Source organism: Columba livia, chromosome 10 (assembly GCF_036013475.1).
Source record: "Columba livia isolate bColLiv1 breed racing homer chromosome 10, bColLiv1.pat.W.v2, whole genome shotgun sequence".
NCBI classification, from domain to species: Eukaryota; Metazoa; Chordata; class Aves; order Columbiformes; family Columbidae; genus Columba; species Columba livia.
The window spans coordinates 14,423,915-14,440,322 of NC_088611.1; the positions used below are offsets into that span (position 1 = coordinate 14,423,915).

Consider the following 16,408-nt stretch of genomic DNA (forward strand, 5'->3'; position numbering starts at 1 on the left):
TGTTCAGATATATTTTTATTGCAATAAAAACATTTTTGAGTTGGGAAACAGTTCAGGGAATCATCCGTTTACTTACATTTCTGACATTTCATGATCATTTTTTTGTGTGCCTTAAACCTAAAATGCTTATGTTTGCAACTGTTTTGATTCTTCAAGATGGTCTTGAAAGTGTAGTCATCTTCACAGATTCAGAGCTTTTGCTTCATTTCATCTCTTGTAACTGCTTTATTTTCCCTGCTTTTCACAAGACATATGGTGTGTATACTGCAACTACTTTAAAGCAAGTGTTTCATGTTCTTTGCTCTCCAGAGCTTCTAATACAGACTTAGTCACAGTTGATTTCTTAAATATATTGTACTCCTATGTAGAGTGGTAGACTGTACTAATTCAGGGTTTTTTCTGAGTATTTCATTCACAATTAGGAGTTTGTCTTCTGTGCAGAGTCTTGATTGAAAGTCTTCAGTTGGCACTCAGGAGGATGGTCTCTTCAAATAATATAATATAGGAGAGGAGAAGAAATGTACGTGTTTACTAACCTTAAGTTTGTAGGCGTCACTTTTCTATGACAACAGTTCTTGGGCAGATCTTCGTTTCATTGCCCTTAGGACTACTTTTGGCAGTTCTTTCAAATTATTTATTCTTTCATTTCATTTCTGTGTTCCTCAGACCTGTGTGCTTCATAATTTATTAAGGAAATATTCTCATAATCTCTTACTATTAACTGTCTAATGTTTATAAGAGGACAGACCTATGTCCATATGCTTACATATATATCTCACAGAATCACAGCGTGGTTGGGGTTGGAAGGGACCTCTGGAGATCATCCAATCCAACCCATCTGCTAAAGCAGGTTCACCAGAGCAGATCACACAGGAAGGTGTCCAGGCGGGTTTGAATGTCTCCAGCAGAGGAGACTCCACAACCTCTCTGGGCAGCCTGTTCCAGGGCTCTGGCACCTCCAAGGAAGGATGTTTCTCCTCATATTCAGATGGAACATCCTGTGTTTCAGTCTGCGCCCGTTATATCTCAAAGATCTTTTGGCTCCCATTAGATACAAGGTCATGTAACATAAAGAACTGTATCTATAAGATTTGTAAATGGATAACAAATGAGCAAAAAGTGCTGTCCAACTTAGCATGGACTTGCACGTTGTTTCAAATCAACTTCCAGCTAAGGAGAATTAACCTTTTTTCTGGAAAGTACAGATGCGGAATTTGAGTATAATTGATTGTTTAAATCAAGGTTTCTTCCTTTCAGATTTAAATAAGAATTGATAGTTTTGTTTAGTTCAGTGTAAGTCAATCCATTTTAGCTAAAGGTGTGAGCTTATTTTTCTGAACTTTGAAATTCAAATTGGTAAAGTCTTCATTGCTCAAGAGAAGTGGATTGAGAAATGTCTTTGTAGATGTTCTCCTGCTGTAGTGCCAGACCTTGTTGGGGGAGTGACTTTAAATTGGAGCAGAATGGCTGAAAACCAGTTAGTCAGATGGAGACGTGTATTGGCTTTTCCTCCTTCCTCTCTCCCCTCTTTGCAAATGTGATCACCTTCTGATCACGGCTGGGATGGTCTTTCTTTTGCTGCTGCTTATGGCTCAAAGCGGGGAGCCTTTGGAAATGTATTTTAGCCTTACAGTAGTGGGCAAATAACACGTTAGTAGACTCCTGGCTGCCTGTGCAGATTCAAGTCATGCTTCTCTTCAGTGTGTAAGCGTGGATTACATGTGTGTAGCAATAATGATGTATTTTGAAGTCTCCATAATAATAATATTGTTATTATGAGGTAGTCTTTTGAGAAACAATGAAAATGAGAAAGTTATTATTGTCAGGTATAAAACTGGTATTTTCTTTAGTGACGCTAAAAACTCTCTGTAGCTTGATAGAAACTGTGGGCTTGTAGCATCAGCTTTTGGTTGAAATTCTCTGACCTTTTTTTTATATGAGGCTAGAACTGACATTCAGGTTCCCTCTTAGCTGCAGATGTTAATCCCTTTGTGGAAATGGTTGTGAAGTAATAACTGGTAGAGCCTAACAGAGAACTTGCAATAGGAAAACAAATGTCAACAAATATGAAAGTGATTTTAAATTTTGGCCCTACATTTGAAGGCATTGCATGAAAGTAGTAACACATTGTCTGTGAATAACATGGAGGAATACAAAACATAGTGAGGTGCCTGGATGATGCCTAGAATTAGAGAGAGCTGTAGAGCATATAGACAATATGTCTCTTTATTCTTCTAAAATATGTTAACCAGGTTATGGTTAAAAGAATTTAAAATTTGTCATTCTGAGCTATTTGTAACTGTTTAAGTTCTGTGTGAGTCACTTTTACAGAAACCATGTGGTTATATACTGTAAAAGATAGGTTTTATATTTCTTTGTGCATCAATCTTTTGTGCTATGTTTCAAAGCGAATAGGAACAGACGGAGGTTTGCTTTTGATACAACACAGTATTTAAAACTCTAGTATTCTGAAAAGGGTATGTATTATTGAAAGACTTCAGCATGGAGGTTTTTTCCATTTCAGTATAAAGTTGCATTACGATGTTATTTTTTTTTTTTATCATGCTGTTAGAGATCAAAGTATTAGTATAGTAAATAATTCTCTGTGTCTAACATATCTAAATATATAGTGCTACCTTGCCTACTGTGCTTCTAACTTCAGGAGAAACCAAGAATTGATTGTGGGCAGTCTGCCAGTAGGGCAACAGTTTGTCTCTCCATGTGGGAAGAGCATCTTTTGCTGGCACAAAATGGGATTATACTGTTGCCAGGAGTCTGCTCCACCTTTGCCATTATACCATTGCCAGGAGTCGGTGACAGCTCCTTAATTATTGCTTTTGTCTGTAACAATTTATCCTGTGTGGAGAATGTGTCCTTTCTTAAAATCACTTAGTAATTATCCTGTGACTTTTGTAGTGTCTATACCCAGTGTGTACCACCAAGACAAGCAAGTGTGGTGTCTTTGTGTGTATGGGTAAGGTGCCCGTATCTTAGTATCTATCATATATATATATATATGCACGCGCAAACATCTAAACTGGCCTGTTGAGAACAGAAGGTAAATTCCTCTCCAACTGTTATTGGCCTTGCATGGCCGACATGGTTATGCTAGCTTCCTCAACAAAATATGCTTAGAAGTGCAACCATGCGCCATCACAGACCACTGAAAATACATGTATTAGTATATAGTTTCCTACGTGATGATGCTAACTCCATGTCAGTTGTTTTTCGTCTCAGGTATGCTGTAAGAAATGCATAGAATCAGTAGAAAAAATTGTATAGGGATGCATTATATAAAATTTAGTGTAAATAAGGATATTTAATATGAAACAATGAATTTGTTTTAAAGTAAAAGTCTGTTAATATTTTGATAGCACAGGATAACATAAAAACCTAAATAGATTTTAGAGTTCAAGCCAAGTTTGCCAATCTGTGTCGATATTAAATGCGAGACATTTTGTCTAGCCAAGATCACCCAGTGAGCCTTGTGTGGCTTTTAAAAATTATCTGTAGCTTTCAGTGTACTTTGGATGCACAAATGTTAAGAAAAGGCACTTAGGTAAATCAATACGTGTTTTACCTTTTCTCTAAAACATTGTTGTTTAACTGCTGGTTTGAGATAACCATAAGGCAGAAGAGCTCAGCTGGCTGTCTCATGAACTGTTCTTAATGAGCATTATGTTATTTTCCTCTCCCATTTTTCTAGGCTGTTCAATTAACCCCTAGACGATGGCTGAACCTGCAGGAATACCAAAGCAAAAAAATAATGGCAGACCATGGGGTTACAGTTCAGAGATTCTTCGTGGCTGATTCTGCAAATGATGCCCTGGAGGCTGCTCAGAGACTAAGTAAGTTGACTGATAATGGGAGGAATCTGCTTCACCAGATAGCAATCTGGAACATAAATTGCTTTCTAATAAGTTGTACACAATCTTCAAATTGATGCTTATTGAAAAGGTTTGATATATTATTGTCGTAGTTTAACCCCAGCTGACAACTAAGCACCACACAGCTGCTCGTTCACTGCTTCCCCCTGGGATAGGGCAGAGATTTGGAAGAGTAAAAGTGACAAAACTCATAGGTTGAGATAAAGACAGGTTAATAAGTAAAGCAAAAGCTGTGCATGCAAGCAAAGGAAAACAAGGGATTCATTCACCACTTCCTATTGCAGGCAGGTGTTCAGCCATCTCTGGGAAAGCCGGGCTCCATCACCTGTAACGGTCACTGGGGAAGACAAATGCCATCACTCCAAACATGTCCTCCCTTCCTCCTTCTTCCCCTGGTTTTATACGCTGAGCATGATGTCATATGGTGTGGAATATCCCTTTGGTCACCTGGGGTCATCTGTCCTGACTGTGTCCCCTCCCAGCCTGTTGAGCGCTCCCCACGTTCTACTAGTACTTGTAGTATCTCTGTCACTCAGGTTTATTTGCACAATTTTATATGGGCTGCTGTCTTCTGAATATACAACTGCACGAAGTAAAAAGTTACGAGCAAAACAAAAAAAATTCAGCATATGGGGGCACAAAATATTCCAAAATAAAATAACCAACAGAGGCGGCTTTGGGATGTTTATGATAGACAGGCATTCTGCAGTAAAAGATGGTGAAAGGAGAGGCCAATCACCCCTGCCAAGTCCTGCTCAAAAATCTGGTGGTTTAGGTACTGTACGCAACATTGCAGCTGTCCTTAACTTTCACTTCTGCAAACAAGAAAGGATGCTTGCCAACATATTTTTTAGATAAAAATAGAAGAAAATTATCAAAACTTTAAAGATATTTTTTTTTTTTTTCTTGTGTAAGGGGGTTCTTCCTGTAGTCCTGTCATCATGAACACAAGAGAAACAATTATTTTCCTTGGTAATGTTTCAGATTATATCACTCACATGAGTCTGTGTGATAATGGGGTACAGATAAAGGGATAGAAATTCCTGACATGGAAGTCTTTATGAAATCTGGTATTTGCAAATTAATTTCACAATTTCACTAAATCCTACGTGCTTGACAGAGCTGTCTGTACTGCTGCAGTGTCTCTGGTCACCAACTTTGCTATTGTAGGATTTCCTATTGATGAAATGGAACCAGATGGGATTAGATCATTTTTGAGTCTGTCTTCACTTGTCAGGAAGGTGTTAATGCATGTGTTCTTGAACGGGTATGCCTTTATCCAGTATCAGCAGTTTTGTTAGAGTTTGCTCATTTCCTCTGTAGCTCTCTCTATTTTTATTAATATGTACACTGAATACACTGAATGTTAATTTTCTCAAAGACTTTCAAAACTTACCAACAGCACAAAAGACAGTCTACAAGGATTTTTTAAATGGAATTAAAGGATTGGGTTTTTTTCTTCTAAGATAAGAACGGCAGATGTGAAGAAAATTAAAATGCTATCAGTAATATTGACTTCAAAAGAAGTTGTGCACAATAATGAATACAGAATTAGGCCCCAAGGAATTCATTGCCTTCTACATGCTAAGCAATTTTCAGGTGTAACTCTTGTAGAGAAGGCAATATTTACAGAATACCAAGAAATGCAGTCACAAACAGTTTTGTGTTTCATGTTAAAATTCCAAGGTTTTCAAGACGGGAAAGAAGAAAACATTGTGCTGTTTTGCTACAACAGTGTGGCGTTGCTTGATCTGCCATCTGAAGAAACATAACCTGTAAACAAGTTCTTATAGTGCTGGTGCAGCTATTTAACAGAACAAAGTAAAATATTTGGGAGCTGAGTTTTTGTCTGAAATGTAAGATCATCTGACTGTTCCTACATTAACTCACTAATCTTCTGATCTGATGCTCACTTAATGCAGGGGTATATTAAGGGCTTGTTTAGCCAGAGAAGACATTTCCTTTCTTGCTATCCTTTTTCCTCATACTATAGTACTGATAAACAGAGAAAAAATCCTTATATATGCATAGATATACCCAGACTACTAGGGTTTGCACATTTTCATTGCTTGTGTTGGGCATGCACTGTGCATTGTTTCAAGATCCGTAATTTTCTCTTGCTTTCTCCACTAGAGACCATTAAGTCTGCGTCAGCTCGTGCGCTGCTCTGGATGTTCTGCCTGATGGAGAAGTTCTTGAGGGAACCATCATTTTAAACTACTAGGTGGACAAAGCTGAAAGGGATTATAATTATGCTGGAGGGCGTTACTAAGTACTGGCAATTGGCTTTTTGAATCAGTAGAGAATTTATAGAGGTGGTTGAAAATGCTGACAATCCTGAGTGGATGCTGGAAGCTCGTCATGCGTTTCTGTTTCTGATTTTTAACAAAAGCAGTGCTGTCTGTTGCGGCTTAGAGTGTTTCATTACATTTAGGAATCAGTCAGATGCAGTGTTCACACTCTATCACAGCGAAATGCAATTGAATGGAGTGCAAGGCTTTTATTCGCTTTTCTTTTAAAAAAAATGTATAACAAAATATAGTCTCTGCATATCCTATTTCTGTTGCCTTATGCATGAGGGAACTCATAAAATTCAACTTCGGACTGAAGACATGCTTTTTATATCAGGCTGGAGAGGTAAACATGTATTTCATAAAGAAGAGGTTTATTGAAGCCTGTTTCCATGAGGTCATTTACCTGTCACCTATTATTCACCGTTTTTTAGAATATTGAAAGAGTTCTCATTCATGTGATCACCAGTCTCCTTCAGCCTGCTGGTCCTTTTCCCTTGGCAATGTTTAATTTAGATGGAAGGCTGCGTTTTTAGATGCTGGTTTAGATCCCTTATCTGAAAGTTCATCTCTCCAATACAAGTGTGGACAACCACATGAAAGCAGTTTGTGTTTAGAAGGGATCAAAAACAGATCCTTAGCTTTGTAATGCCCTTTTGTACAAATTATGAAGAAATTGTTGGTGATAATGCTGTCTGCATTTAATCTAAGCTTTTATGTTATAAAAAATGAAAAATTTCTTTGAACCTGACGTTTCTGAGGATATTAGAAATGTAAATTTAGGTTCTTTTTTGTCATATGAGGAAGAGCTTTTCTGTGAATGTCTTGTACAGACCAGCCCTCTGTTGTTAAAGTTGTATTTAAGTAACTTAGTTTACTCCTCAGTCTTTGAGTTTGTTCGCTACTGAGCTGATCTTATTTTACTGTCAACATGTGCTTTGCTTACATGATTAGATTCCCTTTCTTGTTCTTTACATAAGAATAGATAGGAGAGGAATTGCCTCCTTCAGCATTTCAGTGATTTCTGTATTTCTTTCCATTGTATAGTTCACTGTATAGTAATAATTTTTCACCTGTGTATAATGAGTTATTCTTAAAAAAACCCCTGTGTACTTAGAGGTTATAACTAGTTGTTTTTCCAAGCCCCTTGGCTTATGCTTCTCTTCAAATGTTGAAAAATCACGTGTTGCTGGAATAGTGTTCCATGGAGCTGTATGGAAAGAACTTGCTCGCTGGTAAGGAACAGCTCTTCCATAAGTCCTCTTATTTTCTCTGACAGCTTTTATTCAAGTTCCTTATACTTAAATTACGAGTTTCTGAAACTAGCCTTTCAGGCAAAATAATACTATAAGTTATTGACTAATACAATCCTATTCTCAAATGGGTAAGCATTTAGAAAACAGCCTTTTAAATTTAATAGATAAGCAGTGGTGGATGAGCTGCCTTTGGACCACATTCAGCATTACTGTGCGTGAGTATTTCTGTGTATGTTTACCAGGTCTTTTTGCCTTGCCCGAGAGGTGAAATCTAAGACTAGTGGGAGTCCCCATTTTTGTGCAACTTCTCAATAATAGGAAATACCAGTTAATATTCTGTTACTCCCAGTCTGCGTAGGCGCCTCTTAAATGCATCCATTTAAAAGCTCCACAAAATTTTCCCTTATCTGTGGTTTTAATCTCTTTCTGTCCCTTGTTCAATGTCCTGTTGTTTCTTAGTGACCTTTCCTCGCTTTATCCATTTTCTCTTCCCAATGCCATCTTCTGCTTTGAGTTCTCATTGAGAAAAGCCTCTTCCTTTTCTGTACTAAACAGTCAGTTCTATCCTATCCTACTTACAACAAACATTTAGCAGTTGTGTACTGCTAAAAGCCACTATATGTTTGTGTGCGTACTTTTTTTATTTTGCTTGCTGAAGTGCTTTGCTTAGACAACAGTTAACTTGACATAATGATCATAGAAATTAATGGTGCTGTGTACAATCAGAAAAGAAATAATGATTGCTAACAGTTCAAATCATATTTTTCTATATTTGTCCATTTTGAAATGGTTTGATTTTTTGGAAAAAAAAATCCAAATTTAATTGCTGTGCCAACAGTCTTAAAAATCTCACTCGTATCTGAAAGTGATGAAAATAATAAACTAGACTAAAAGTTGTGAAGGCAGCACGTTGTTTGTTACAGTTATCTCAAGTAATTTTTTTGTGGGAGACTTAATAATCAATACACCAGTGATCCAATTTATTTACTCCATCTACTGGGTGAAAAAAAATCAGTCATGGAAAATCAGAGGAGTTAGGAAAGGCATTCAAGGGTTGTGTTCACAGAAACCTGCTTTTACTAAAGATTTTGTTAGAAAGTCATGGCACATTTGCGGTGATATAACTATAGTGCAAAGCTGGAGCGCAGTACCCATTCAGGAGTAGCTCATTTTATGGACATTCTTCATATGTTCTCAGATTGCTTTTAGGTGCTTTAACCTAACCTGCCTTGGAAGTGAAGCCACACAAAGACACAATTAAGGTGGAATTAGGGTTTCCCTTTGAGGATTTCATACACAATGGCTGTTGGCACTGCTGTGTTAGCAGCACCTTTCTCCCTGGACATAAGCCCTGAAACACCGCTGCTTTCTCCTCTTCGTGTTTTGTTTGGTTGGCTTTGAATCTCGTAATTCCTGCTTGTTCTCCCTCCCCCTTGCTCCCCTCCTTCCTCTGGGTTTCGTGCTAAGAAACATGATTTCACAGAGACAGCTGAGAAGTGGCAGAACTTTAAGCACAGCAGATTTGAGCAGAGTATTACCCCTGGTAACCCCTGCAAGGGGTCTCTGGCGCAGCTTTGCCGTGTGCCTCGTTCCTCCTCTTCAGCTTAGTGATGTTTTCCCACGTAAGTCCTTGGCACCTGTGTGAAAAATGGGCAGCTATCAATATATGCATTTGTTGGGAATGGCCACGTGTTGCATCCTGCATGCCAGAAAAACAGGCAGAAAAAACTTCCATCTTCCTGTGATTTTGAGTTATTCTTTTTGAAACAAAATTAATAAAAGATTTTTGTCAGGTTGCCACTGGGTATCATGCTGCTTCAAGCTGAACCTTTCTGTTTCAAGTTAAATTACGAATTGTTGCTTTTTAAAATATTTGAAATATGGAAATTCTTTGAAGGACCCTCCATCTCATGAGAAACTACAGAAATAGTTAATTTCAAATGCATTGTTATGAAAAACAAATCTGTTCTTTCTTATCTATTCGCTTTGTTAGAAAATTACATACTGAGTTGTGAGTCAGTAAATGCAAGCTTGATACTGCTTACAGTAGCTGGGTATTTTATAACCATTCTTCGTCACCAAATGTCTTCGTATTCAATAGATTTATAGTAATATGAGTAATGGCTAGGGGGCTAACAAATCAAAATCTCATTTCAGATGTTTGACACTAATGTTGTGCTGACTTATTGTTCTCCATGTTGGATTTCTGATCAAATTACCAAAAAAGCTACTTGGAAGGAGCAACACAAAGTAAAAAATACTATAGAAATAGTGAATTTTATATTTAATATGTGCCACAGAAAGCGGTCTCTTACAAATTTCAGTGTGTTAAATATATTAAGTGGATTTTTGTTTATAAAAGAAGGAGGTGACAGAAGCCATAGCTCTTGATTCAGGCATTTTAACAGGTGGTAAAAAACCACAACATTTCAGAAGGAAGGTACAAGATGACTGCTACTATTTATTCCAGGCTTGTCACACCATATTTAATAGTTCTTCAAGGTAGTTTTGCAGCTGCAACACAATAACCAGATGCATAATTGAGAAGCAGCTGCATAAAATTTTCATTTTTTTATGCTTAAAATCAGAACCATTAGACAAGCTTTATGTATAAGGTATGAAACACTAAACAACATTGTTTTCTCTGCAGTATTAGCAGCTGTGTAAAGGGGAGAAATCACACCTACACTCTCTAGATGCCCATCTGCCTCTAAATATTTGGGGGCAAATTACTGAAACCAAATTTCTTTTATTTGTTGTTGGTTTTGGTTTTCCTTGTTTCTTACTCAGACTTGCATTGGAATGTACGTGACAAAGCATTTCTTTTGTTTTTAATTTATAAAACCCGCTTGTAAAAAAATCCACCTGTGACACTAAACAGTCTTTTTTTTTTTTCTAATTACTTGTATTTGTACGTGCTGTTTGTAACTGTATACACAGGGTATCTCCTTTTGGGAATGTCCATTCCTGATGGAACCTCTGATCTGTGCTGGGATTTTTCAGGACGCTGCCATCCCTGACTGCGTTTGTTTTAAAGCAGAACTGAATCCAAACTTTTAATTTGATATAAACTGCGGCACTGTTGAAGGAAATGCCAGCTTTTTTTAACAGTCATTTAGTTATCACTTGTATTTTAACAAACTATATCAGACAAGGTATAAAATAATCGTTATTGTCCTGAAGCCATGTGTCACTTTTACTTTCTTGAGAACTCTTCTCTCATCTCCTGGGAAGCTTGATGTATTTATTAATTTAAAAGAAATCTGTGTGTTGATAGTAACTATATCTTAGCACGTTTTTGGTAACAAATACCGCAAATATTATGGGTTTGACTTGTGATAGAAAAGATCAGATTCTCAGCTGGCAGTCTAGAGTTTTTCCTCCCTGGGCCTCATTACTCCGGCTGTGTTGGTGGTGTGATCTTTGGGGTGACTGCGATCAGAAGAATCGTGCTGCTTTTTTGTACTTGTTATAAACTCTCAGCAGGAGACATGTCTTAGGTATTAATTTTGAAATAGTGTTTATTAGTTGGGAACTTGAGATGACAAAGCTTCCGAGATTGGTGGGTCTGTACTGTGTAGTGTTGCATCTTTTGCGTGATCAGTCTGTCAGTGTGTAATCCCATGTATAAAGGTGTCCAAAAAGGTAATTGACACTTATGTCTGTAAAATGTGGGTTGTGTAGTTTTTATTTTAAACTTTTTCATGGGATTACTAGTAGCCAAATCATGTTGAACTGAATTAATATAAAATCTAAGAGCAGAGTGATGACAGTCTAGAGTCAAGGGTAGTTTATATTTAGCCACGTTCTGTAGGGTCTCTCGGTCCTACGAGCAAAACTCTTTCATATAGTGAGTAGTTTGGTTTGAAAAGAAATATGTATATAAATATAATCTGTTCACTCTTCTATGCTGTGGACATTTTTGTGCTTGAACCTGATTTTATTTGAGGCTGTGGTTTCGTCTGCAAAGGGGACAAATACAACATTAGCTCTGGTTATCGCCTCGTAACTCCTAGGTGTATGGAGAGACCTTCTGTTTTGTTAGTCAGGCCCCAGATTATTGCTGTGATAAAAACCAGGAGGAACTGGGCCAAATTTAGAGAGCGCAAAACTTAGAAACTTTGCAGACAGTGAAGTTTTGAGTAGCGCTGTGTTCCTTCAAAGTAATTATTATGCTGAAAAAACAGCTTTCGCTCAAATGTTTTTCTTTGACTGAATTTTGAACCATCTTTCACCATTTCTTTTTTTGAGTGTTTAAGACAAGAGTTGTGGTTATTGCTCTACTTTGATACTGTTGTAATTTCCCTGATCTCCAGTAGTGTCCCCCAGGTGACGCAGAGTGTATCAGGAAGGTACTATGCTTAGATAACCACTTTCTGTATATAATTCAATTGAGGAAGTTGACTTTTTTTTAAATCTGTCAGTTGTTCCTTTTAAATTTGTTATACCTCTTGTCTTTATGGAATAGATGATGGTTTAGGATGGACTGTGATTGATATGTAAGGATATTAGCTTGTACATTTGCTATAAAAGCACATGGTTTTGAACCAAGTCAGAAATCTCTCACCACTGGCCTTTCAACTCATACAAAGCTGGGAGAACACATGGAAACAGCCTCTGGACTGAGATTCCCTTCTCTTCTCCTCTCTCAGCCTCCTCCAGTCTATGAAGTAATCTTAACTGGTATTTTGCAAAGGTTAGTATGACTTGCAAGGACTTGTTTTATCTTTGAAGATGGGAGCAATTTACAAGCTGATACTCTGAATACATCAGCAGTTGAGAAGTATGATCATAAGAGTCTGTGATTATTGTTTTTTTTTGGTAGATTATCTCTACCTAAAATGGTAGAGCAGTTTTTGAAGCTGAGGATGATCTGACATTTCGTTAATCTGCTACTTCATATTTGAGAAAGTGCTGTGAATTTAAAATGTGTTTATCTACATTTCTTCAAATATTTGCAGTTTAAGAAAAGTAAAATATTTCAACACACTTATGAATATGAAATGTGTCTTTGTAACCCTGCTGGATTCAATTGGGAGATATTATCTGACTTCCTGCATCACAGTATATTTTAAATGAGGCTTTAACCCTTGAGAATGTCATCACAAAAATCATTTAATGAGAATTATGTTCAGGTTAGTTCCAGAAGTTAGCTATGCTCTTATTTTAAATGTTTTTTGCTTTGTTAAGAGAAATCTCAAGTTGATAGTTTTACCTACATGTGGTATACTCTGCCCTGTCCTATTGTTAAATTCAGCTGTTGTTTCTTGCATCTTTTTGAGGGAGAACATTTTTCTTGCACCTCCCCTGGGCTTAGTTGGACTGCTCACCTGAGTAAGATAAATAAGGCCAAACTTCGGGCTATAAATCTTAAATATATTTATTGTTCTAAATGCTTAAGAACAACCTCAGGATTTTTACGTGAAGAGGAAAGAAAGGCAGCCATGAGAAGTTTACTGTATGAATAGTTAACAATATAAAGTCACTGGGAAGATTCACCTTTACTGCACTGTGCTTCCCTCTACTCCCTGCCAAGTCTAATCCCTCTATTCCTTCAGTTATTCATCTGTGTGTTTTACTAGTAGCTTTCCTAATCTTATCGTGAGTATTGTGCTCCACGGAAGATTATCATGGTAATAATCCTAATCCTGTGTCCGCATGACCGACACCTCTTTTTTTTGTCACCACAGGTAAATCTTTTACACAGGTCTTTGTTTCACCTAATTAAATGTTCAGTGTGGTTGATTTTCTATTGGCCTTTCCACATCTCACTTTCAGTATAATAAAGGTTTTGTTTTGGATATGTTGGTATAAAAACGGAACAAGAGGGACTGCGAATTTACTGTCTAGATTTCTGCAAAATTAACTATCTTAGAAAAAACCTATTCTTGTAAAAAAATTATCCCCCTATAAATACAGCCTTATATCTCATGCCACAAAGTGATTTGCCATTTAAAAATGGTGACTAACATGTGCTATAAATAGCTTGCTTATTTTTATATTTTGAATGACATTCCTGTTTGAAGTGCCTATGTAGATAGGACTGACTTAGTTATTTCTTTGATGCATAAGAAGCCAAGTTAGATGCTTAAAGATGCTTTCCTACTGAAAAGTTATTTTACAAATTTAAGATGAAAAAAAATTCATGTATTTTCATATTTCACCTTGTCAGTTTCCAAAATGAAATGTCAGTTTCTGTGTCTCAAGTTTATTCAGCTTTGTGTTTGTTTTTATGATTTTAGTGTTACGGATTCTGATTTATGGCTATTTTTTGCATTGAGTTTTTTGACATTTACTATCTTGTAAACAGTGGTATGTACACACTCCCATAGACTGTACTAAGCATTCCTTCAGAAAAGTCTAGGCTGATGACAAAACAAAATAAACCAGTACACTTAAACACTAGAATGCGATTTTTAAGGGCTGAGGTTTATGTGTAATTTAACAGGGACTGCATACCACTGGTGTTATCTATATGATGCGATACTTGTCAATTGTGCAGAAAGGAATGCAATCAGTGCAGTTAACAGCAGGTAGGGCAACGTTTATGTGTTATCTTGTATCTCTAAGAATTGTTTTAGCTATGTGATCGCTCTTCTTTTGCGTCTTATTAGGTAAATTATACATCAAGAGACTTTCTGGGAGTTAACTGTGACCGTTATTTAGATGTAATTTATACAGCCTCAAATATAAGCTCAGAACTTGACCTGAAAGTGAGCAGGTTGGTCTAACAGAGATAGCAGAAGCGTGAACAAAACATCACACAAAAATTTTGCCTTTCAAAGAAAAACTGCTCTATTCTATACCTGACACTTCAGTAAAATCTGGAAATATTTTCTGCAGAGTAAAGTGATAATTTACTGTAGCATTCTTTTCAGCAGTTACTTCTTCTATTGTAAACCAGACAGACGCAATTAAGTGACTGTGAGCAGGAGCTGGGAAGTGGGTTTTCTGGAATGGTAAAGCACCTTGCTGACCTTAACTTACAAAATATTAACCAGCTCTTAATCATTGTCAGGATGTCAGAGAGAGCACCATCGGGATGGTGCTTAGGTCACATATTTGTCATTTGAATAACAGACAAGCTGAACCTACAAGCTCTCAGCTGGGCCATGGTTATAAAGCCGGTGTACAGATGTGGTCATCTGCTGCTGACAAGTTTGTGACACGACTTTGATCCACGGTCTTACTCATCTGAAGCTGAGAAGATGCTGAATAGCACTGTGCATAAAGAATGGGAACATTTGAGCTGTGCTTGCTCACCTGTTATGTCAGTCCCTTTATAGGTTCAACATGACTTCAAAACACTTAAATCAGCGGCATGTTCTCTTTCTTTGCAAACATAGTCGCTGCTTATTCCAGTAAGTGTATGTGGTGCTGTCTATATCTTTCAACCAACTAAAAAGCCCCTTATTAGACACCAGAATTTGGTTGTCTTATGTATCCTTCCTCCTCTTTGCAAGTTCTAAAAAGGTAATCATATATCTTAAGGAGGATCTCAAGGAATTGTATTCCTTGGTTTAAACTTATTAGAGGTTGGCCCCACTACAGGCTCTTCAGTCATAGTTATGTAGAATTTGCTGAGTACACATATGGGGTGATGAGAGACAGAGCACAGGCTTGATGCTGGAGATCCCACAGCAATGAATAACTCACTGATGGCCAGGTAAAGAAATTCAGACCATGAACAAGATAAAACAGTCCTAACATTAACAAGGAGAACAAAGAACTGGTATTGAATATTTGTAAAAGGCAAAGTATATAGTCGATACAGGTGACCATGAACCAGTGAGAAAAAGAGCAAATTTAAAAAATGTGTGGATCTTAGATTAAGGAAGAAGAAACCATAAAAGTGAAAATCATATTCTTCCCAACAAAGGACTCCAGATGGTGATGACTTGCTCTAACAGCCCTAGACCAGAGTGAAGCTGTGAGCCTGAGGACCTAGAAGAGCACTGGAAGGATGAGCATAACTCCAGGAAAAGAGGTAGAAATGACAAAATAGTTGTTTGACAATTTTAACTGCATTATTATTGAAACTTTTTCAGATAACAGGTATTCTTTCTTGTTCTACAATAAGTAAATCTGGACTGAAAATTATTTTTTATTGGATTGTTAAGATTATGGTTATTTTTGTGATACATTCTTGGCTTTATATTTATCTAAGTATGTGAGCTGTGTTTTCTGTTTGCCTATAAGCAAGATTTTGACTGTTCCATTGCTAGTAGCACAGGTTTGTGCAGACACCTAACAAGTGCGACTGCTGCTTCCCTGAAGCTCGGTTTCTGTAACTCTAGAAGGTTCATGATGTCTGTGTGTTTCTCTGCAGAAGACCAATATTTAAATACATCTCCCTCTTTTTTGTTACGAAACCATAGTCAGTACACTGAGAGTGTTCACCGCTTGAAAAATTTTTTTTTACAAGAACAAAAAGACAGTTTCTTCTGTATGTAAAGAAAGAAATAGGCTTATGTGTGGGAGTGAAGTATCTTAAATAAAACATTGTCCTTTTTCTACTTTAGTTCAGTTGGGAAAATCAATTTTTGGTTCTTCAGCTGCAAAGAAAGATCAAAAGGAAAAACTGACAATCTAAACAAAGGGCAAGGGGATGTGGGCAGCTTGCACTCCTGCTCCCTGGTGTGCTTCATACAGGCGCTTTTCCAAGCAGAATACATTTACAGAAGAATCAAGGTTTTGGTTGGGGTTTTGTGCTTTCCCCCTCCTCCCCCCTCCACCTCAGCCCCATCAATGAAGTTGGGAGTAAAAGTGACCTTAGTATAAAAGTCAAAATACTAATTTATATTAATTTTGTGGGGTTCTTTGGTGCTAATACAGGCAACAGTTCTATAAATGACTCAGGTTCCTCATTGCAGAATACTTACGTTTCAAAGAATTGTCATTGGTTTTACTTCTCTAGAAGTGGCCAAAGCTATCAGGTGTTTTTAAAGCACATTGTGTAATGCAGGAGAAAAAA

The 16,408-nt window shown here is 37.1% G+C and overlaps 1 protein-coding gene across 1 annotated transcript in view; it reads left to right on the forward strand.

Moving 5' to 3' along the window:
* Nucleotides 1–16,408, forward strand: part of SUCLG2 (succinate-CoA ligase GDP-forming subunit beta) — a 126,754-nt gene that overhangs the window by 21,779 nt on the left and 88,567 nt on the right. The window contains exon 2 of the mRNA XM_065075461.1: nt 3,707–3,848. Within this exon, the coding sequence (XP_064931533.1) occupies nt 3,707–3,848 (142 nt within the window). The remainder of the gene's footprint in view (nt 1–3,706; nt 3,849–16,408) is intronic.